The sequence below is a fragment of the Xenopus laevis genome, chromosome 1S (genome assembly GCF_017654675.1).
Source record: "Xenopus laevis strain J_2021 chromosome 1S, Xenopus_laevis_v10.1, whole genome shotgun sequence".
NCBI lineage: Eukaryota > Metazoa > Chordata > Amphibia > Anura > Pipidae > Xenopus > Xenopus laevis.
In genome coordinates this window covers 62317742-62339998 of record NC_054372.1, presented here as the reverse complement: position 1 = coordinate 62339998, position 22257 = coordinate 62317742, and the positions used below count along the sequence as shown (strand labels likewise).

Genomic DNA, 22257 nt, shown 5'->3' with positions numbered 1-22257 from the left:
ACACCAGTTTTACAAGTGTAGGGCAACAGCATATGGCCATTCCTTTAAAACACTTTCACTTTTTGGTGTTGCTGTTCCTTTAAAGGGGTTGTTCACCTTCAAACACTTTTTTTTAGTTCAGTTGGTTTCAAATAGTTAACCAGAAATAAAGACTTTTTCCAATTACTATATTTTCTATTTGTGACAGTTTTTTCTAATATTGAAGTGTAAGGTTTCATTTTTCGCCTTCTAAAGCAGCCCTGGGCGGGGGGGGGTCGCCAACTCTTTAACTGCTCTAAATTGATACATTTAGTCGATACATTTGTTATCTTTGTTCCTGCTGAGCAGAATCCCTCTTTCATTAAGAGCAGATGTCAGAATTGATACAATAGTTGCTAATACTCTACTGATGAGAAATGTATCACCTAACTGTATCAACTAAATGGAGCAAATTGTAACAGTTTAGATGCTCCAGGGTCACTGAGCTGCCAGTCTGAAACACTAGAGACAGGAACATTAAACTTTAAACTTCAATTTTGGGAAAACTATAAAAAAAAATGGAGAGCAATTAAAATAAAGACTTTGTTTATGGTGAACAATCTGAAAACAACTCAACTGAAAAAAGTGTTTGGAAGGTGAATAATCCGTGAAGACACACAGAGCTCCTAGTAGCAGCTACTTGTCTGGTTACAAGATAGACACTAGTCATAATTGGCTTTGCAAAGACACTGTGTGTGTTCTAGCAGAGGCAATTCTCAGTATTGTGTATGGCAGGTTATTTTTTTGGGGTTTTGTAGCTGCTACTAGTAGCGTTGTGTGTTTTCACACTTAAGCAGAAGCTAATATGCTCCAGGTCCAAGAGAAGGCCCTACCTCCTTTCATTCACACCCTGCAGGAATGTCTGTAGACTGTACCAACCAGTTTCTAGATGTTTGCTTTCATACAGGTGTAGCTTACAGGTATCTGGGCACAGAAGGCCTGTCCAGCTGCTTTACCAAAAGTTTGGTGTTTTATTTATATCATTGTTTTTTACACTTGTTTTTTTAGCATATAATACAGAATTAATACTTTTAGAAAAAAATTATCTGACTGAAAAGTAATTCTTTTGCTGTAGGTGCCGATTCCTTCATTGAGAGCTTTGAACCCCTCTACAGCTTTGAAGATGCTCAAGATGAAGATGATGTAGATGAAGGAATTGTACCAGGCACAAAACCACTGGACATAGCTACAAGCGACGAGGCAAGGGGCTGCTGCATGTTCTGGGTTTATTATTACAATATTTGTCTGCACAAATCTGGTACATCTCATAGTTTTCTTTAGAAACCTTTCCAGAGAGGGCTTTCAAGGAAAAGACAATGATATCAACTGTTACTGAAAGTAACTAGCAACATTGGTATGCATAGCTGTTATCTGTAATGTATCTATATTAGTAAAGACTTTAGGTAATGTAATTTACAGTATAAAGGAAAAGGGCAAACATTGTATATGATAGACAGTTATTTCTAGTGTAAACACCAGTCTGCATGTATATCAGCATGAAACTTTTTTCTATTGAGTTATTTCAATTTGTTGCTATCTCCTCCAAAATATTTAGGTACTTGAAATTCTGAATGGTATGCCTTACAAGTCAGCGGTATCTCATGAAGACTCCCTGTCACAAGGTATTGGCACAGCACTCTGCCTTGTTTAGCACTTCAAATAAAATTCCAATGGTATAGTTATGATATCCAGCTTTTGCTGAGCTTTGAACATTCTCAGTATTAAAGGGGGTTGATCAGGGGCATAACTACAGAGGAAGTAGACCCTGCGGCAGCAGGGGGGCCCCGGAGGTATAGGGGCACCAGGAAGCCATAATTCATATACAGTTTCAATCAATATTGGTAAAAAAGGTCAACCTCTAGACATTTTGGGGGCCTGAAAAATGATTTGCTACATATGCCACTGGGGTTGATTACTTTAGAGTTAACGTTTAGTATGGTGTAGAATGATATGGTATTCTGAGAAAACTTGCAATTGGTGTTCACTTTTTGTAGTTTTTGAGTTATTTAGCTTTTTATTCAGCAGCTCTCCAGCTTACAGTTTCAGCAATCTAGTTGCCAGGGTTCATACTACTCTAGCAACCATGCTTTGATTTGATTAATAGACTGGAAAATGAATTGGCGAGGACCTGAATAGAAAGGTGAGTAATAAGTAGCAATACCAAAAAATACGTAGCCTTAGAAATCATTTGTTTTTATATGAGGTCAGTGACCCCCATTTGAAGCTGGAAAGAGAAGAAGTAAAAGGCAAATCATTCTAGAACAATAAAAAATAATGAAGACCAACTGAAATATTGCTTAGAATCATTCTATAACATACTGAAAGTTAATTTGAAGGTGAAGCACCCCTTTAACCAGTAGAACCTAAACAATGAAATATTATATTTAATATAATGTACTTTTAGCCTGTACTGGTAAAAAACATGTTTATGTGAGAAACCTTGCTATAGTTTATTTCAATAAGCTGCTAAATTGTCATGGGTCACCTATTCATGAACTAGGGCAAAAAAGACCATAAACAGGCAGATTTAAGTTGTCAATATATATTGATCAAAGTACTGGCTATATAAAACCATTTAAGTCCTCCCCATAAAGAGTTTTGCTAAGCATTTTTTTAAATGGAATATTCATTAGTTTTTAAGTTTTATATTACAAAACGTGTATGCTAAACTTGTGTACAGGAAATTGTTCATCTCTCTCACTTGAGACTGCACAAATAATTGTTTTTTGATACGGGTATGGGATCTGTTAATCCGGAAACCCGTTATACAGAAAGTTCTGAATTACGGAAAGGCTGTCTCCCATAGACTCCATTATAATCAAATAAACCACATCTTTAAAAATGATTTCCTTTTTCTCTGTAATAATAAAACAGTACCTTGTACTTGATCCAAACTAAGATATAATTAATCCTTATTGGAAGCAAAACCAGCCTATTGGGTTAATTAAATGTTTACATGATTTTCTAGTAGACAAGGCTCGTATATAGTAGTGAGATGCTTGGTATTGTGATTATATAGTGAAGTACCCCCTCTTGTAAATTATAAGGATATTATAAGTAACCAAAGAGTTTCATGAATATATAAAAAACAAGGCCGAAGTAAAGTAACTTCTAATATCCTCATATTTTGCAACTGGGGGTACTTTATTTATTATAATACACAAATTATAGTGAGTCATGTGAAGGAAATGACATCAGAACTCACTGTTTATAACTGATGACATCAGAACTCACCGTTTATAAGGAAATAATTTACAGGATATTCATGGCTTTTGTGTATTAATACACAAAAGCCATGAATATCTTGTAAATTATATCCTTATAAACGGTGAGTTCTGATGTCATCAGTTATAAACGGTGAGTTCTAATGTCATTTCTGTCATCAGTTATAAACGGTGAGTAGTGATGTCATCCGTGTCACATGACTTGTCACAAAACTTGTGTATTATAATAAATAAAGTACCCCTTGTTGGAAAATATGAGGATATTAGAAGTAACCTCGGAGTTCCATGACCTCTATAAAAACACTCAACCTTAGGCCTCGTGCTTTTATATGGTCCTGAAACTCCTCGGTAACTTATAATATCCTTATATTTTACAATAGGGGGTACTTTATTCGCTATTTTATATTGTGATTATATATTATAGTGATCCAGGGGTTCCCTTGTTTGTTAATGTGTGTTGATCATTGCCTCTAGCCTGCATGCTATATAATATCAGTAGATATAAGGTGCACCCAGTCCACCTATAATTTGGGTTTGGTTATGATTGATACATTATTTTTAATACAATATTTAAAAAGACATTAAAATGAAGACTGTATTAAATAATGTGATAGTAGATGAATCATGAATTGTTAGGCATATTAGTTTCTATTTGTCTTAAATTCTTTCTTTATTCTCAAGGTGACATGAAAAACCTTAGCGAAAAGGTAAAGCAGCAGCTCTACACCTTGTTAGAAAGCCAAGATTTGGACAAGAACTGGGCCACTTTAGCGCAGAAGCTGGGCCTTGGAATGCTGAACAATGCTTTCAGACTAAGTCCACTCCCATCTAAAACATTACTGGACAACTTTGAGGTGAGAACTGTGTGTTAGCTCAGTATCCATTTTGCTTCAGGAACACAACTAGAGTTAATATAAATAAGCTGCTGTGTAGCCATGGGTAAACTATTTAAACTAAATATTGTGAAAGGCTCATGTTTACAGATAAGCTCTGTAGAATATAATGGGTTTATTTCTCAAGATGGCCAAATGAATGGACGTTTGTCCAAATAAACGGTGGATAACAGAGGCCTATGAAGGGCTGGTTGGGAGAAGGCAGCATCAACTCACCAATGTGGCAATAGATGAAAATCAGCCAGATATTTGTCAGGGAGGCAGATATATATTCATATATAAAATGTTTTTGTTTGGGAAAGGCTAAAAAAGTGTACATACAGTAGTACCCACACAGTTGCCTCTGGCCAGGCTGTTTAATATTCCCTTACAGGGCCAGACAGGGTGACAAAGCAGCCCTGGAAAAGCAGCCACTCTGCTCATCACTACTGTGCAGAGTGGCCCGTGCAGCCCATTTACATTTTGCAGACAGTGGCCCAAAGGGCATTTGCACGATTTCACAGATGGCCAGTCCGGGCCTGTTCCCTTCATATCTTAATAGACACTTTATAAAGCTGCTTAATACGTTTTCACCCATTTGTAAAATGAATGTTGAAGTGGTGTAAAAAAAATGGCACAACTGTTTTTGACATAATCCATATAAATCTCTGGTTCTGATAAGAGATTTATTGCAGACGTATGATGATTCCATTATAAAAAGCCCATAAACATTCTGAATGAAAAAAACGAATTAAACAAGTAAATGTGTTTCTGCCCACTAACCATTATATGTAGTGCCTATTATTCTTGTTCAAATGAAACATTTGGTTGTGCTTTGTTAAAGGTTTCTGGTGGAACCATAAGAGAACTCCTGGATGCATTAAAACAGATGCATTGCACTGAAGCGGTTGAGGCAATTGAGCAGTCAATCATTAAGCTGTATTCAGAGGCACCAATTCCTTCCCAGAGGAGAGGTGAATATACGTGACCATTTATTGTTTGTAAAACTCACTCACTACAGTTTTTCTTACACACTGAGCAAACTCACTCTACTTTGCTTCCAAAAGGTCCTCAATTCAGTGTTGGCCTGGGCACTATCTGAAAGCAATTTATATGTTCTCTCTATGTCTGAGTGATTTTCCTCCGAGTACTTTGCTTTCCTCTCACAATCTTCCCTCAAGAATGTTGACTTTCACTGACTGTGAGTTTCAAACTGTCTCCAGAACCAGTGTCAGCACAAGAATTATACATAGAGAATGAGGGGTGAATTATGGGTGATCAGAGGCAAGTAACATCACAATGTGCAATATCAAGGGGCATATTTATTAAGAATCCAATTTGTGAGTTGTGTCTCAAATGAAAAACTAATGATAGAGTTCATGTCCTGAAAAAACTTTGCTTAAATTGATCGAGTTTTCAGATAAAAACTCTCAAATCAACCAAAAAACTTGAGCTTTGCCTAGGACAACTCTCATTGACTTCTATGTGACCTCGCCAGCTTTTAGATGGTGAATTTTTTACAATCGAATTTTCATGTTTTTTTTTTTGGCTTAATAGATACAAGACATATCTATTAGTCTTCTTCGGCAACTAATCTCCCCGATCTGCCTTCTCCCAGCTAGAATGTAAATCACCGGCGGGATGGCACTCAGAGCACTTGTTTTCCGAAGTCGCCTCATGATGAAATTTAGTGCGACTTTGGAAAACAAAATGCTCTGAGTGCCATCCCGCCAGTGATTTACATTTTAGGCAACGGAAGGTAGTTTGTGGAGATTAGTTTCCCCGAAGAAGAGATTTGTTGCCGGGCGACTAATCTCCCCAAATCTGAGTGTGTGCCCTGACCCTAAGGAGCAAAGAAATTAGAATTGTGGATAAATCAAATAAAATTTTTGATAGATCTGTCCCCAAATGTTAACTGGGATGGTATAAAGACCACCACCAAGGGACTCTGAAGCAGTGGAAACACAAGCTCTAGAACAAGGTTTTACCAACCTTTTATATGCACGAGCAACGTTCAAATGGAAAAAGTGTTTTCGGAGCAACACAGGCATGAAAAAAAGGTTCCAGGGTGCCAATTAAGAGCTTTCGATTGGTGATTTGGTAGTATGTGGACTGGAAGCCTACAGGAGGCTCTGTTTGGCAGTACACGTGTTTTTTATGCAACAAAAACTTGCCAAGCCAGGAATTTAAAAATAAGCACCTGCTTTGAGACCACTGGGAGCAACATACAAGGGATTGGTGAGTTGCATGTTGCTCGTGAACCACTGATTGGTGATCACTGCTCTAGAGTGATAAATGGCATTTTACTATCTAGCAGTCTGATGGAAAGGTCTGGGTTTGCAGATGCCAGAAGGACACTACATGCCTAAATGCAAAATGGTTATAGTAAGCTTTGGTTAACATTGGGGCTTATTTATCAACACTGGGCAAATTTGCCCATGGGCAGTTACCTATAGCAACCTATCAGTGATTAGCTTTTTAAAGCCAGCTGCAAGTAAAACAATGAATGCAGTTGCCACGGGTTACTGCCCATAGGCAAATTTGCCCAGTGTTGATAAATGACGCCCATTGTCTTATGATGTTATAATGCTTTATTCTCATAAATGACAATAAAAACTATTGGAAAATTCAATGAAAGTTTGGTGAAGGAGATGAATGGTTTTGGCCATTTTCTATGGTTTGCCCCCATGCACAAAATAAGGTCCATACAGAACAAATTTACAAAGATGGGAGTGAAATAAATTATCTGGCCTAACCTAAACCCAATTGAACACCCATCAAATAACTTGAGTGAATTGGATTAAATCCCGCCTATGGTGTTGCAACATCTAATGGCACATCCTACCAGAAGCATACAGGCTGTTATAGCTGCATAGGGAGGAGACAGGCAGGTGTCCATATACTTTCAGTCCAATATGTTATATAAAAGTATAATGATATTAAAAATCATATACGTCTTGTCATATGTATAAGGTTTTGAAGTGAAAGACCCATTCACAGTGTTTGGCTAGCTGGCTCCTAGCCTATAAATTGTATATTATAAGGGATAATAAACATTCTTCTTTAAATCAGCAGTGTGTTGGGAGTTTCCTTAAATGAGAAGGATCTTGGGGTTTTTGTAGATAACAAGTTGTCTAATTCTGGGCAGTGTCATTCTGTGGCTACTAAAGTAAATAAAGTTCTGTCTTGCATAAAAAAGGGCATTAACTCAAGGGATGAAAACATAATTATGCCTCTTTATAGGTCCCTGGTAAGGCCTCATCTGGAGTATGCAGTGCAGTTTTGGACTCCAGTCCTTAAGAGGGATATAAATGAGCTGGAGAGAGTGCAGAGACTAAGTGCAACTAAACCGGTTAGAGGGATGGAAGACTTAAATTATGAGGGTAGACTGTCAAGGTTGGGGTTGTTTTCTCTGGAAAAAAGGCGCTTGCGAGGGGACATGATTACACTTTACAAGTACATTAGAGGACATTATAGACAAATAGCAGGAGACCTTTTTACCCATAAAGTGGATCACCGTACCAGAGGCCACCCCTTTAGACTAGAAGAAAAGAACTTTCATTTGAAGCAACGTAGGGGGTTCTTCGCAGTCAGGACAGTGAGGTTGTGGAATGCACTGCCGGGTGATGTTGTGATGGCTGATTCAGTTAATGCCTTTAAGAATGGCTTGGATGATTTTTTGGACAGACATAATATCAAAGGCTATTGTGATACTAAACTCTATAGTTAGTATAGGTATGGGTATATAGAATTTTGTGAAAGTAGGGAGGGGTGTGTGTATGGATGCTGGGTTTTCATTTGGAGGGGTTGGACTTGATGGACTTTGTCTTTTTTAAACCCAATTTAACTATGTAATATGACAAACAGATGTTGCCCATTTCTGCTAATATACCTCCCTGTTTGTCTGCAACTGACCCTTGCTGCTGATGTAACCATTGTAAATTATAGCTGTGGCCATAGCATAAAAAACAAAGTGCTGCAATAATTACTATTAGAAATCATTTTCATTGATTTCTTTCTTTGCAGATTCCTCTGTGGACGATGTTGGATACCTTAAGCAGCAGGATACTGAAAGTACATGTGACAGTGGCGTGGAGACATCCTTTCAGAAACTGAGCATTTCATATTGGGAACCTCTGAAGGAGACAGAGGGAATTTGCCCAGAGCTTCCTCAGGAACCAGACTGTCCTCTCATCTGTAGCAAGTGACAGGTTAGAAAGAGACTCTCTGTCTTCCATGCACAGCTCAAACCAAATACACTGGATATTCAAAGAAGCCCGGGCCTAATACATTTTAAAACACTTCTTTACTCATGCATGTCGTAAGCAAGTGAGAAGAATAAATCACACTTTGTGTTCTGCTTATCCCCTAATTGAATTAGGATGTTGCATATTTACTTATTGAATCATGTTGGTTTAAAGTCTCTATGGATTCTGCATGGGTTCCTATTATACAACATCAGAAAATGACACGATTCATTAAAATGCCGAAATTAAACTTCCCAATTTAAGTTACTGTCATTTACAAATGTTGGCAATATATTAAGAATGGCTAGTAATCGTTTAATAATAATGTATTTTTTGCCTTGGTTTAATACAGTAAATATTATATATTTTTCTGGAATTCAAATTTTTATTGTGTGTTTTATAATAAAATGATAAAGGAAAGATGTTTATCAAAAAAAAAAAACGAATTGTTTCTATTCATCCAGTCTTTCTCAATTTGCCTGTTAATTAAATGAACACAGTAAGCAAATGAATAAAAGGTGCTAAAGTGCCAGTAGGGATCAATCGGCAATTAGCTGTGAAAAAATGAAAGCAATGTGCTGATTGGTTGCTAAGCGTTGCAAGGGGCAATTCCACACCAATGATTGTAAATCAAACCCATGAGACATGGGTCAGTTTTAGAGGAGCCAACTATGGGATGACGTATGCAGTCAGCCAGTCCTTTCTTTACTGATACAGGTATAGGACCTGTTATCCAGAATGCTCAGGGCCTGGGGTTTTCCGGATAACGGATCTTTCTGTAATTTGGATCTTCATACCTTAAGTCTACTAGAAAATCATGTAAATATTAAATAAACCCAATAACCTGGTTTTGCTTCCAATAAGGATTAATAATACATTCGTTTGGATCAAGTACAACGTACTGTTTTATTAGTACAGAGAAAATGAAACCATTTTGTAAAAATTTGGATTATTTCCGTAATTCAGAGCTTTCTGGATAATATAGTAACATAGTAATATAGTAACTGGACATATAGTAACCACTGTCCAAAACATCTACTAGAAATGAAGAAAAAAAATGCTGCCCTTTAAATTCATAAGATTCTTGGTATATACTAGATGTGCAGGCCGGCCCGATACCTGCGAGACCTGAAACACTAGAGACAGGAACATTAAGGGGGTTTATTTATAAAGACACAATTTTTTTTGCGGCATCTATTTTGACGCCAAAAGGCCAAAAATGTTGTGGTAAAAATTAGATTCGATTTTTTTTCACGATTTATTATGCCCCGAATCTGTTCCAAGTCTGAATCCTAAAATACTCCATCTAAAACCTGCCAAATTCATGTAAAAGTCAACGGCAGATGTCCCCTTTAAGGAACAGTTCAGTGTAAAAAAATAAAAACTGGGTAAATAGATAGGCTGTGCAAAATAAAAAATGTTTCTAATAAAGTTAGTTAACCAAAAATGTAATGTATAAAGGCTAACATAATAGCCAGAACACTACTTCCTGCTTTTCAGCTCTATAACTCTGAGTTAGTCAGCGACTGTTCAGTGAGTTTACAATTGATCCTCAGCATTCAGCTCAGATTCAAAAGCAACAGTTATGGCCCATTTGGCCCTCCCTCAAATCACTGATTGGTTACTGCCTGTTAACCAATCAGTGGAAAGCAAGAGTGCTAAAAAGCAGGAAGTCGTGTTCTGGCTATTATGACATCCAGTCACTCCAGCCTTTATATATTTTTGTTTTGGCTAACTAACTATATTAGAAACATTTTTTATTTTGCACAGCCTATCTATTTACACAGTTTTTATTTTTACACTGAACTATTCCTTTAACCATAAGATGTTTTAACCCTCACGAAATGTTCTGAATTTTCAGAGTTTGACACTGGATTTTCCACAAAAACTCAAGGTTTTTGTGATTTTTGGGGCGCCGAACACGAAAAAAAAATCTGTTTTTTCACACGACAATCTGAAAAACTTATGGCTATTCCCTGATGTTGATAAATAAGGGCAAATCATGGATTTTAGTTCGGACTGGAAAAAGGAAAAATACCCTTGCTTACCCTGGCTGTCCGAATGAATGTGAATCCCAGGTGCTCAGTGGAAGAGGAATTGGCAGCCTCAAATTCAGTGTAAAAGAAAGGAACACCGGCACATCATGAGTAATGCTAGCAGAAAAACCTCTTGCTCATTTATTGCGGATGCAACGCCCCAAAACGAGCAAGGGTTTTCCTTGATGTGCCGGTGTTCCTTTCTTTTAGTTCGGTCTAACTTTTTTTATTTAAAAAATCTGAAAAATTCAGATTTTGATAAATAACCCCCTAAATTTTAAATTAAAATGTTGGGAGAATGGTAAAAAAAACTGAAAAAAAGAGTTTGGAAGATGAACATTCCCTAATGACCAACTTCTGTTACCTGGGAAATTAACCCCAGAAGTATGTGTATTAGGTCTAGTAGTTGACATCAGTTCCCAAAGGCATCCGGCAACCAATAACCCTGCTTTTTTAAAGACTAATCTTAGTCTACGAGAAAGAACATTCACTTACCGTACTGTTAGGTCGCAGCAGCCCCTGTGCATTTTTCAGTGAGCTCAGGTAACTGTAGGGTTGTCCTTGGCTTAAAAGAATACAACACCGTTTTCTCATGTAAAGTTCTGGCATCTTCTTAGCAATTCAGGAATAGGTTCTTTGTATATTTGGCTTGTGTTTACATTTAAGAAGAGTTCTTCTGTAAGCCATTCACATACTGACACTAGTGAATTCCATCTGTACACTTTAATCTACAAGCAAGAAACCACAGGCTTTTGTTACTGACAAGAGCACAGAATCTTCAGACAGAATTGCAAATAGAATTTTACACTGGCCTATGCAACTCCCTAAAATCAGTACATAGCTTGTTAAATAATTCCCTCAACTGCTTTCTTTTATCTTGTAAAAGATTCAAGTGAGAAAAAGAACAGCATTTGTGTAAAAAATAAAAATGCTTACACGTTTTGTGCCTTGTACTTTCAGCACTTTCTCAGAGCAACCAGTGAACACATGACTTACACTTAAAGGGCATGAAAAGGCAAAAAAATGAAAGATATTGTCTTGGTCAGATCAGACACGCCAATCTGTGTGCACTGGAGGAAACCCACACAGATATAGGGAAAACATACAAATGCCATGCCATGGTTGAAATTCAACTTGGAACTCCATCACTGCAAGACAGCAATGCCAGGTCCGGATATGTGACGAGGCCACAAAGGCCTGGGCCTAGGGCAGCACATTTTTCTGGGCGGCATGTCGCCCAGCCGCATCAATGCGCATCACCATAAACAGAGCTGGGATCAGAAGAATAGAAAAACTGCACGTGCGCGCAGCTGGTCTTGGCACGCATAGTTGAGAAATCCAGTGCTGTGCGCATGCCTGGGGAGGAGGAAGTGCTTGTGGGGGGAAGGAGCGCTCGCGAGGGGAGGGGGGCAGGTATTTCATCCTCTAGCCTAGGGGCAGCCCAAAAAGAAATCCAGCCCTGAGCAATGCTATTCACTGCATATTCAACAACTAAGTTTAAGTAGAAAGAGTAGAAAAGAGTAGTGATGCTGCCTGTGAGAGGAGAAATGGTTGGTGTAATGACAATCATCAGTATTAGATACCTAATTTAACCCATCCAGCCATCACACGTGAAATTACAGTATAGACCAACTTTTGCTGCTGATTTAACTTAGGTTTATCAGGATCGCCAAAAGAATGTAGGAACCAGAAAAGTTCAGTAGTTTCCCTGCCCACATAGATCCCCCAACCCACATAGACCCCCCTCCCTCATCCCCCAGCCTAGCTGCTACTCCGGGTAAATGCCCCTAACTTTTTACTTACCCCTCGGAGCAGATTCAGGGATCAGAGTTCACGGCAGCCATCTTCTGGGTCTTTGGTAATCTGAGAATGAGACTGGCAGAGCAGCGCATGCATAGTTGGAGCAATTTCACGGTTTGCAACAACTGCGCATGCGCCGAAATTGCAGAAACGCCGGAAGACATGAAAGATGGCTGCCGTGAACTTCAATCCCTGAATCTGCACCGAGGGGTAAGTAAAAAGTTAGCAAGCCAGTACTCTTGAATTGAGTCTTTCCCATTGGTAGGACTTGATGAGATGATCCATCTGTTCAGAAATAAAAACAAACAAATGGAGATGAGATACGTATACAGCTCCCTTAAAGGAGAACTAAAGCTTAACCAAAGAAGTAGCTAAAAATGTTGTACATTATGTTTTCTGCTTCTGTACCAGCCCAAGGCAACCACAGCCATTTAGCAGTAAAGATCTGTGTCTCCAAAGATGCCCCAGTAGCTCCCCATCTTCTTTTCTGCTGATTCACTGCACATGCTCTGTGCTGCTGTCACTTACTGAGCTTAGGGACCCACTCACAATATACAGTACACATAGAATATAAATGTCACAATATAAGGCTTATTAGTAATTAATACAGATAATTACTACATGGCAGCACAGAAACCAGTGCAACTAGCATCAGAATATAATAATCAGCCCTGTAGCATCAGTTTATATTACAGACCAACCTCATTTTCTGCTTGATAATTTGAGACATTCCCCTAAGCTTAGCTTCTCAACAGCTGCTCAGAGACCACTGAGCATGTGAGTGTCACAGACACTTTCCAAGATGGTGACCCCCTGTGACAAGTTTGAAGTCCTGGATCATTGCTGCTATTGACAAGCTGAAACTTTAGGCTGGTGCAATAAGTTCACTATATAAAATATGGCACACACCCCCCAAAATGTATTTATATAACAGCAGCAAGTTACATGGGGATTTACAATAATATGACAAAAATGTTTATTGTGTACTGAATACAATCACCCAAAAATAAACCAGAGTCCATTGAACTGTGACATACCTAAGGGTGTTATCCTACAGGAGATCAAATGAAGCCAGACGATAACACAGAAGTAAAGTCACAGAAGTTACATTCAGAACACAGTCATACAAGAAAGTTGTACATTAGTACATTTCTGCTAAAACAGCAATTTGAAAAAGAATCCTAAATGCCCTTAAAATCAACTGGGTATTGTATAAAATCTGCCCATATGTGGGTCAGTATTGCCTTCCGGCTCATCCAGATACTGATGGTGACTGACGGCTCTTGGTCAGAAACTTTAGATAGATGCAGTCCTCTCTTGAAGGGTCTAATTTAGTCCACCACTTGGGCAGCCAAATTGGGCACATTTCCATGCCAATCCTGGGTTTGGGGCCCTTGCCCAGCAATGCAGGAGCTAATAATAAGCCACATGGATCTATAATGCATAATTCTCCTAATATTTTTATTTTGCAGATAAAAAAATGCCACTGCTTTCCTTCACACAGCACCGGATTTCAATACCGGGTGCCCAGAGACCACCCCTGTCCCCGCTCCTCCTATGGATGCTACACAATGTTAGCAAGAAATAAGTGATTTCAGTTCCTTACCTTAAACACCAGTGGCATGATGGTTTTTATGTAGAGAGTCACATAGTCCATAAACTAGCTCTAGTTTTATAAACAATCTCCATTTCAGCAGGTACTGAAAACCAATTATCTGCGATCGCTGCTTCATTTTCATTATTGCCACTCCAGACAATGGGGCAAATTTACTATAGGGCGAAGTGATGTTAACGCTGGCGTAACTTTGCTAGCGAAGGAGATAGACTCTAGAGTTACTTCACACTCTAACGCCAGGCAAATTTTCACTCTGGTGAATGGACGTAACTACGCAATTTCAATAAGATGCGGATTTTACTGAACGTTACCTCGTGCACCAGACTTGCTTTCGCCACCTCAGACCAGGCAAAGTGCAATAGAGTAGATAGGAGTTCCTAAAAAAAAATGGAAAATTTTTCTAAGTCCCAAAAAACGCTGGCAAATTTCCAGTTTTTCAGGGTGATAGGCTAAAAAAAGCTTGATGAAGGGCTGGAAAAGCTCGAAACGTCGCTTAGCTTGAGGCACGAATAAAGCAACAATTTTTTCACCATAATCGGAGTGCTGCTGAAGTATTTTCTTGTAGGCTAAAAAAGAGCGTACATTTTTTTTAGGCTTCCCCCCTACATTTCCTAACAAATGGCACATAAACTATACATTGGGCTTATGTGTAGGGCAATATAACAACTCTATTTTCTTTTATTAAGCTTCCCTGGGCTTGTGTAGTGTAATGTATTTGCTGCAACATATGCTGCAACATTTTCTGCACCCGCTGTATGCAAATTAGCCAACGCTAGAGCAACTTCGCTTTGTTTAACGAATTAACGCTATCAAAACTTCGCCATCGTTCGGCTCCCTGGACGCAACTTCGCATTTTAGTGAATAAGCATTGTCCTGGCAAATTTTTCGCCTGGTGAAGTGTGGCGATGTGAGCGAAGCCGTCACTAGCGAATTTCCGGAGGTTAATGAATTTGCCCCAATGATGGAAGGATTGGATCTAAGTCTTCTCATCTGTTTTCTGGAAAATATTTTCCACAGATTTACGGAGAAGGCATGCAAATGAAAATCTAAGTTGCAACATTTAACATACCCCTGATAATATAAGGCCCATATATAAAAGTGCAATTCAATAGAATATACTTCGAAGGGCCTTCTGTAGGGCATGCATCTTTTTGTAAAATATAAGCTCATTAAGAAATCACAATGGAGTTCCATAAGCATGGAAACAAGGCGCCTTCTTATGCTCTCATAATTTACAATGGGGGTAAATTTTTTTTTTTAGAATGCACAGGTTTTAAAGAATAGTGACTACTGGTTTTAAAGAACCACAGAGGACTACTGCAACTGAGAAGGTTTTTTGGTGACTATTTCTTAGAGCAATATTAGGTTTTAAAGCAAAGCTTGTGCAAATATACAATACCAAAACACTACAGACAGTAGATCTCATCATATCAATATACCTGATGAATTACTCCTGCTTCTACTGTCTCTAAGAACCACTTGTCAGCAGGATATAGAACACAAGCAAACATAAAGTCCTGCCAGACCTAAATTAAAAAAATGGTAATTTTAGTGCTTTTGGAGACATTTGTAAAACAAATGGGTAACATTGTAAGTTAGGTTGAAAAAAGACACACGTCCATCAAGTTCAACCTTTTTACTTTTTTTAACCTGCCTAACTGCCAGTTGATCCAGAGGAAGGAAAAAACCCATCTGAAGCCTCTCCAATTTGTCCCAGAGGGTGAAAAATTCCTTCCTGACTCCAAAATGGAGTCTTGTAGTGATGGTAAAGCAAATCTAGTGCAACGTTCTGCCGACCGTATCACCTGCTGTAAATCATTATGATCTTGTACACCGCAATTCCCAATCCAGGAGATGATTATGTGTCAGAACACTCTCCACAGCGCCAATATAAAAAGACTTAAACATTTCTGCTGAAACTCCAAATTTCCTTAAATAATAAAGACGCTGCCTGGCCTTCTTAGGCTGTGCTCTAATATGTTTCAGACCATGTCAATTTGGAACCCCAGATATTAAAAATTACTCATCCTCTCTACAGCAGCCCCACCGATAGTAAGTGTGGAATAAGATCACTGCAGTTTCCTACTAAAGTCCACCACCAACTCCTACGTTTTGCGGACGTTCAAATAAAGACAATTCTTTTGACACCATGATGCTAGATTCTCTGCCTTATAAGCTTACTCATCATTATTGGAGATGAAGCCCAGCACTACTGTACATCAACACATTTTACGATGGAATTAGAGTTGGATATGGCCACACAATCATGGGTATAGTGAGTATAGAGCAAAGGACTAACTACACATCCTTGTGGAGCACCTGTATTTAGTATGATAGTATTAGAGACACCACTACCAACTCTCACCACCTGTGATCTTCCCATTAAAAGATTAAGGCACACAAGAGACTATTTAGTTCCAGATCTATCAATTTAGTGAACAATCTATATGGAACTATTGTGTTAAAAGTTGAACTATAATCAATAAAAACAAGTTTCTTGTCCACATGGTTGAGAGTAGAATGTAGAACATAAGAAATAGCATTCTCTGTTGATCTATTTGAGCGATAAGCGAATTGTAATGGGTCAACATTACTAGGGATGACAGATGTAATAACATTCTTATTAAGCTATTGTAATTTAGGAAAGTGGCTGTTATATTTGGCTTGAGGCAAAGCCATTTTTCACAAGTGTGTCCCTCGCCCTATCTCACCAGGCTTCCAGTAGTATACAGGGCAGCAAAGAGGCACTCTCCCTAAATCTCACTAACTTGTCTTTAAACTGCCACCCAACGACTGCTCTAGGTCCCCTTAGGGAGTGATGGACACACTGCATTAGAGTTTGCTGTGCCATTCTATCTATACATGATGATAACAAATGTAATGTTTCATGCTAGGCACATACTGTATTAACCTATAAATAGAGATGCCTTAGTAACTTAATACATTTAAAACAAAAGACATTACATACGTAAATTGTTCTTCTTCTGTTATAATGAAACACAACTTCCTGTCAGCAGTGTAACCTCTATCAAAAATACATTTTACTGTTAGGGTGTATGAATTCTGTGCTCCGTATCCATTTGTCCACCAAAAAATTTACTTTAATGTTCTAAAAGAAACAAATACATAACAGTGTTAATTAATTACTTAATTAATTAATGAAACACAGCTAATTATATACTGTACAAGTATCTTTAGTCCCTTTATAAGAAGCTGAAGCGATGTGACCATTATTTCTTGGCCTTATGGCACAATAATATATGTCTGGCAGAATAACTCTGCTAAAAGTTATCATTCTATTTAAGCAGAGATACTCTAAAAATAGGACATGCCAAATACACATACAACAGACCCAAGCAAGTGATTAATAGTGGGAGCGATGGTGGGAGGTTTCTGGGGACCTCCAGCTCCCTAAGATTACAAAATAGTTGGTAGTAAAATTCATTTATATAAATTGTTGGCCCCGGCCAAGATACTCAAAGTGTAAATATTTCCTGCTTTGCATCTGACCCTAATATTCTATTCACATGGTAGGGTCCACCAACAAGCAATAGTGTGTGTTATTTTGCTGCAGTATCATAATGAAACTCAATTTCCAGTCTTTAATTCACTGTATATATGAACTGAGCAAAGAAACAGTACAGTGACACATTCCTATAAAAATCGTAGTAGTAGTAATGTGTGAGTTTTACTAGAATTACTTCCTCTAATTGCCACCCACCACCATCACCAGGCCAGCAGTACCTGCAGTCATCATAACTACAAGGAGCTGGAGGATTGTGCTGCCTCCAGCCCAGTGTTAATGACACAACAGGCTCATCACAAGCAGGGAAGCATCACCCTAATTCCATGTCGAGGTGTTGGCTGCAGCAAGTACTGATGGGCTTGGGGGCTTCTGTACAGAAAGAATATTATTGATTTTCATAGGTAAAATTACAGTATTAAAGCACGACTATGCTATAAAACTGTAAAAATGCTAGGGGAATACACCAAGACAACTTATAATGTTTTCACAAATAAAATACTGTTTGCAGCCCTTACTTTACTGATTTTAAAGGAGAACTATACCCCCAAAATGAACACTTAAGCAACAGATAGTTCATATCATATTAAGTGGAAGTGGCATATTAAAGAATCTTACCAAACTGGTATATATATTTAAAGGGAATCTGTCGTCATTTTAAAAAAAATGTTTTTTTTGCATTTTTATAAAAAACACACATCCATAAACACTGTCTGGCAAATAAAATGTTAATCCACAAATCCATGCATAAGTTATTTTAGTTTGTATTTTGTCATGGGGGCTTCCATTTCTGCTCATTACACATTCATCCTGTGCTGCTCTAACAGCAGGCACAGCATTACCTGTGTGCTTGGAGGCAGCCGCTCTGTAATGAAAAGCCAAGTCGCACCACGACATGAGAATCTAGCTGTACACTCCCCCTCCCCTCTCTGCCCATGCGTGCGATGTTTGGAGGAAAGCGGTCACATGGTTTGAAGGAAAGCAATTACTTTCACTTTCCTACGTCCTGCTCTACAGCTGCACTAGCAGCCCCTCCTCCCACAGACACTATCAAAGCTCCTGCAGTTCTGTAACTTTGTTCTTTGCTTTCCTTTGGAGGGGGGAGCTTTCTCTCCTTGCTGCCTTCCTAGTTAGTTTTACTGGTTACTAGATGAGGTAAAGGAGCTGTGAGTTCCCTCTGCTATCCACCTCACACACACTGCGCTCCTTTCCTGCCTGCAATACTTCTTTTTACATTAACTACTTACTGCCTCCTTTCTCCTGAGCTATTTTAACCCTTCCTAGACTTCCTCTTAAGTTTTCCTGGTTTTCAAGTATGTCCTCCTTATTTTATCCTTTTTTTCTATTCCCTGTCATCAGACCTGGGAGTGTACTCCTGTGTTTCTGCCATTCATTTTTGTGTAAACAAATATAATAAACTATCTATATAAAATATTTTTTCCAGTGCCCAAAATGAATTGTGTGTGTGTGTATATATATATATATATATATATATATATATATATATATATATATATATATATATATTTATTTATTTTTGAAACGTAAGTGGGGGCAGTGATCACAGGACTATCTTATTTCAATCCTTCTGAAGTGGTGTCAGTGGGAGCTTATCTTGATACCTGCCTATTGTTCAATTGACAGGCTCAGCAGACAAGGCTCTATTTACATTACAGCAGCTTGTAGGAGGGAGGGGTAATGACATCACTCCAACTTGCAGTGCAGCAGTAAAGTGTGACTGAAGTTTATCAGAGCACAAGTCACATGACCTGAGGGCAGCTGGGAAATGTCAAAATGTCTAGCCCCATAGCAAATTTTAAAATTAGATATAAAAAAATCCATTTCTTGTTTTGAAAAACGGATTTCAATGCAGGATTCTGCTGTAGTAGCACTATTAACTGATACATTTTGTAAAAAACATGTTTTTCCACGACAGTATCCCTTTAAGTAAATCTTGTCCTTATACATCTCTTGCCTTGATCCACCATTTCATGATGGTCTGTGTGCTGCCTCAGAGATCACCTGACCAGAAATACTGCAGCTCTAACTATAACAGAAAGAAGTGTTGAAGCAAAAGACAGAAGTCTGTTAATTGGCTCATGTGACCTAACAAGTATGGTTTGTTGGTATGTTTGTGGGCACAGTGAATCCTACGATCCCAGCGGCCAGACGTTATTTTTTAAAATGATTACCCAATGGCACATACTTGTAGAAAAGTATATTATTATGAAAATGGTTTATTTACATGAAACAGAGTATAACATGTGAGCTGTTTTATGCAATATCTTTTTATAGAGACCTACATTGTTTGGGGGTATAGTTTTCCTTTAAAAGTCATCCAGAGTTCTTGCTGGCCAGGTATTAACACAAAGTTTTGAGTTTCATTAACATTAAAGGGATACTGTCATGGGAAAAAAAAAAATTTCAAAATGAATCAGTTAATAGTGCTGCTCCAGCAGAAATCTGCACTGAAATCAATTTCTCAAAAGAGCAAACAGATTTTTTTTATATTCAATTTTGGAATCTGACATGGGGCTAGACATTTTGTCAATTTCCCAGCTGCCCCAAGTCACGTGACTTGTGCTCTGATAAACTTCAATCACTCTTTACTGCTGTACTGCAAGTTGGAGTGATATCACCCCCTCCCTTCCCCCCCCCCAGCAGCCAAACAAAAGAACAATGGGAAGGTAACCAGATAACAGCTCCCTAACACAAGATAACAGCTGCCTGGTAGATCTAAGAACAGCACTCAATAGTAAAAACCCATGTCCCACTGAGACACATTCAGTTACATTGAGAAGGAAAAACAGCAGCCTGCCAGAAAGCATTTCTCTCCTAAAGTGCAGGCACAAGTCACATGACCAGGGGCAGCTGGGAAATTGACAATATGTCTAGCCCCATGTCAGATTTCAAAATTGAATATAAAAAAATCTGTTTGCTCTTTTGAGAAATGGATTTCAGTGCAGAATTCTGCTGGATTAGCACTATTAACTGATGCGTTTGGGAAAAAAACATGTTTTCCGATGACAGGATCCCTTTAAGGTCTCGTATTTTCATGGTTACATTTCCAGGCAGAGGGACGTTTGTGATTGCATCAAAGAAAGAATCAAGCAGAACAGTCCACTGAGAAGTCTTGTCATCTAAATGGTAAGGAAATAATAAAATATGTTTGTTTTAACATGCACTAAAGCAAATGTATTATTTGTTGTCACAAAGCAAATCAGCAGACATTTATACGACTTCCATACAAAAATCACAGAGCCTGTTCATAACAGTATTTACCAAACCCCGGGATAAAAGAAAGATAGTCCAGGTGGAAAACACCTTAAATCCTAACCTACTTCCATATACCCTGTGTGGGAAAGGAAGGTCCCCAGTCCCAGCTAAATGAGCAGTGAGACTAATCAAAGAACAGAGAATATACAAATTAGAGACAGAGTCCGGCCTACTTTATGTTGACATCCACTACAAAAGTCTCTCTCTCAATATATTTATCATAATGAGGTTGTTCATTCATTTTATATTTCTATAAATCTTCTTGTAAGTTATATTGGCATTGTTTGTGTTTTCCTGCACATAGGGGCACATTTACTACGGGTCGAATATCGAGGGTTAATTAACCCTCGATATTCGTCCCTCGAAGTAAAATCCTTCGACTTCGAATATCAAAGTCGAAGGATTTACCGCAAATACTTTTTGGTCGAATAGTCGAAAGATTTTTACTTCGAATCGAAGTCGTAGTCGAAGGTCAAAGTAGCCTATTCGATGGTCGAAGTACCCAAAAAAAACCTTTGAAATTCAAAGTTTTTTTACTTCGAATCCTTCACTCGAGCTTAGTAAATGTGCCCGATACAGTATATCTGTGTTTACTTATGAGTTGGAACTGTCACATTGGTTGGTTTCTTTGAAAAAATAAATAAAATAAAATACACATTCGTTTTTAACTATTTATATGAGCTACTATTTACTGAATTATATGAGTGTCTCGAGAGGCGTAACTACAGAGGATGCAGACTCTGTGGCTACTGGAGGCCCATGAGGGCCCAATTAATGAGCAATTTGAACATATTTGGATAAAACAACCTCTGGATATGCTGGAATGCACAGGAGCAACGAGTCACTACTCGTGAGCTTTCTACCTGCTCTGATTGTGCTACATACCTTTTGTACTACTACACACCCCATACTGTAGATAAAGTGTAGCATCTCCCTGATATTTCAGTATGAAAATCCAGAACTCTAGCAATGAAATAGTGTCAGGCACTACAGTTTCCCAACTTTAATCTATTGATAATCGTTTAAACTCATAGAAGTTCCTTAATACTTACTTCAATTGAGTACACATTTGTGAAAGGTTGATTTATTTATCTATTTTGCTTAGCCATTTGTATATGTTTTGGAAAAGAAAAGCACTAGTTGTGGGCGGCTTAGTGTTTTATCTTACTCGCTATGGATTTACTTAATGCAGTAATGTAATATTTCCTATACTGAGCAATGTTAGTTTTAGTTATTTTTTCTTTTATTTTTCGGTTATGTCTTCTATGTAACAATGTTGTTAGTCCTATCAAGCTTTTATTTGATGTTCGGAAGTCTGCTTTACAGAGCGCCTATAGGCAAAAAAACATTTTCCCCAATCAAAAGTGCAGGCCAATAGAGCCCACAGTAACAGTAGTTTTTTTTAAAAAAATTGCCCCCAGCCAATGCTAGGCCACCCACACCAGGAAGGAGCTCCCGGTACGAACGGCAATTGTTTGGGAACACACATGCGCATAATGCAGATGCCCTATGTACGACACGGCCACTCGCACCTAGGGCTGGCAAGGGGCAATTAAAAACTATTGTTACCCCTAACCAGAGTGCGGGTTCTATTAGTGCGCACCTTTGGTTGCGGATATTTTTGGCTAACGGGTGTCCTTTAAGGT

At 38.3% G+C, this 22257-nt stretch overlaps 1 protein-coding gene and 1 long non-coding RNA gene across 2 annotated transcripts in view; one reads left to right on the top strand and one right to left on the bottom strand.

Annotated features, from left to right (window-relative positions):
• The window catches only part of nfkb1.S (nuclear factor of kappa light polypeptide gene enhancer in B-cells 1 S homeolog), a 65834-nt gene extending 57097 nt beyond the window's left edge, over positions 1–8737 (top strand). The window contains exons 20-24 of the mRNA XM_018243391.2: positions 1094–1218; positions 1574–1640; positions 3924–4096; positions 4959–5088; positions 8141–8737. Coding sequence (XP_018098880.1) covers positions 1094–1218; positions 1574–1640; positions 3924–4096; positions 4959–5088; positions 8141–8322 — 677 coding nt within the window. The 3' untranslated portion in view covers positions 8323–8737. The remainder of the gene's footprint in view (positions 1–1093; positions 1219–1573; positions 1641–3923; positions 4097–4958; positions 5089–8140) is intronic.
• A 1452-nt stretch (positions 8738–10189) lies between these two features.
• LOC121399313 lies at positions 10190–18439 on the bottom strand. Its single transcript, XR_005964905.1, has 3 exons — positions 18178–18439; positions 16781–16921; positions 10190–11125 (listed from the first exon to the last, which is right to left on the bottom strand). It is a non-coding gene; the product is annotated as an uncharacterized LOC121399313 (long non-coding RNA).
• Positions 18440–22257: the final 3818 nt, after the last annotated feature.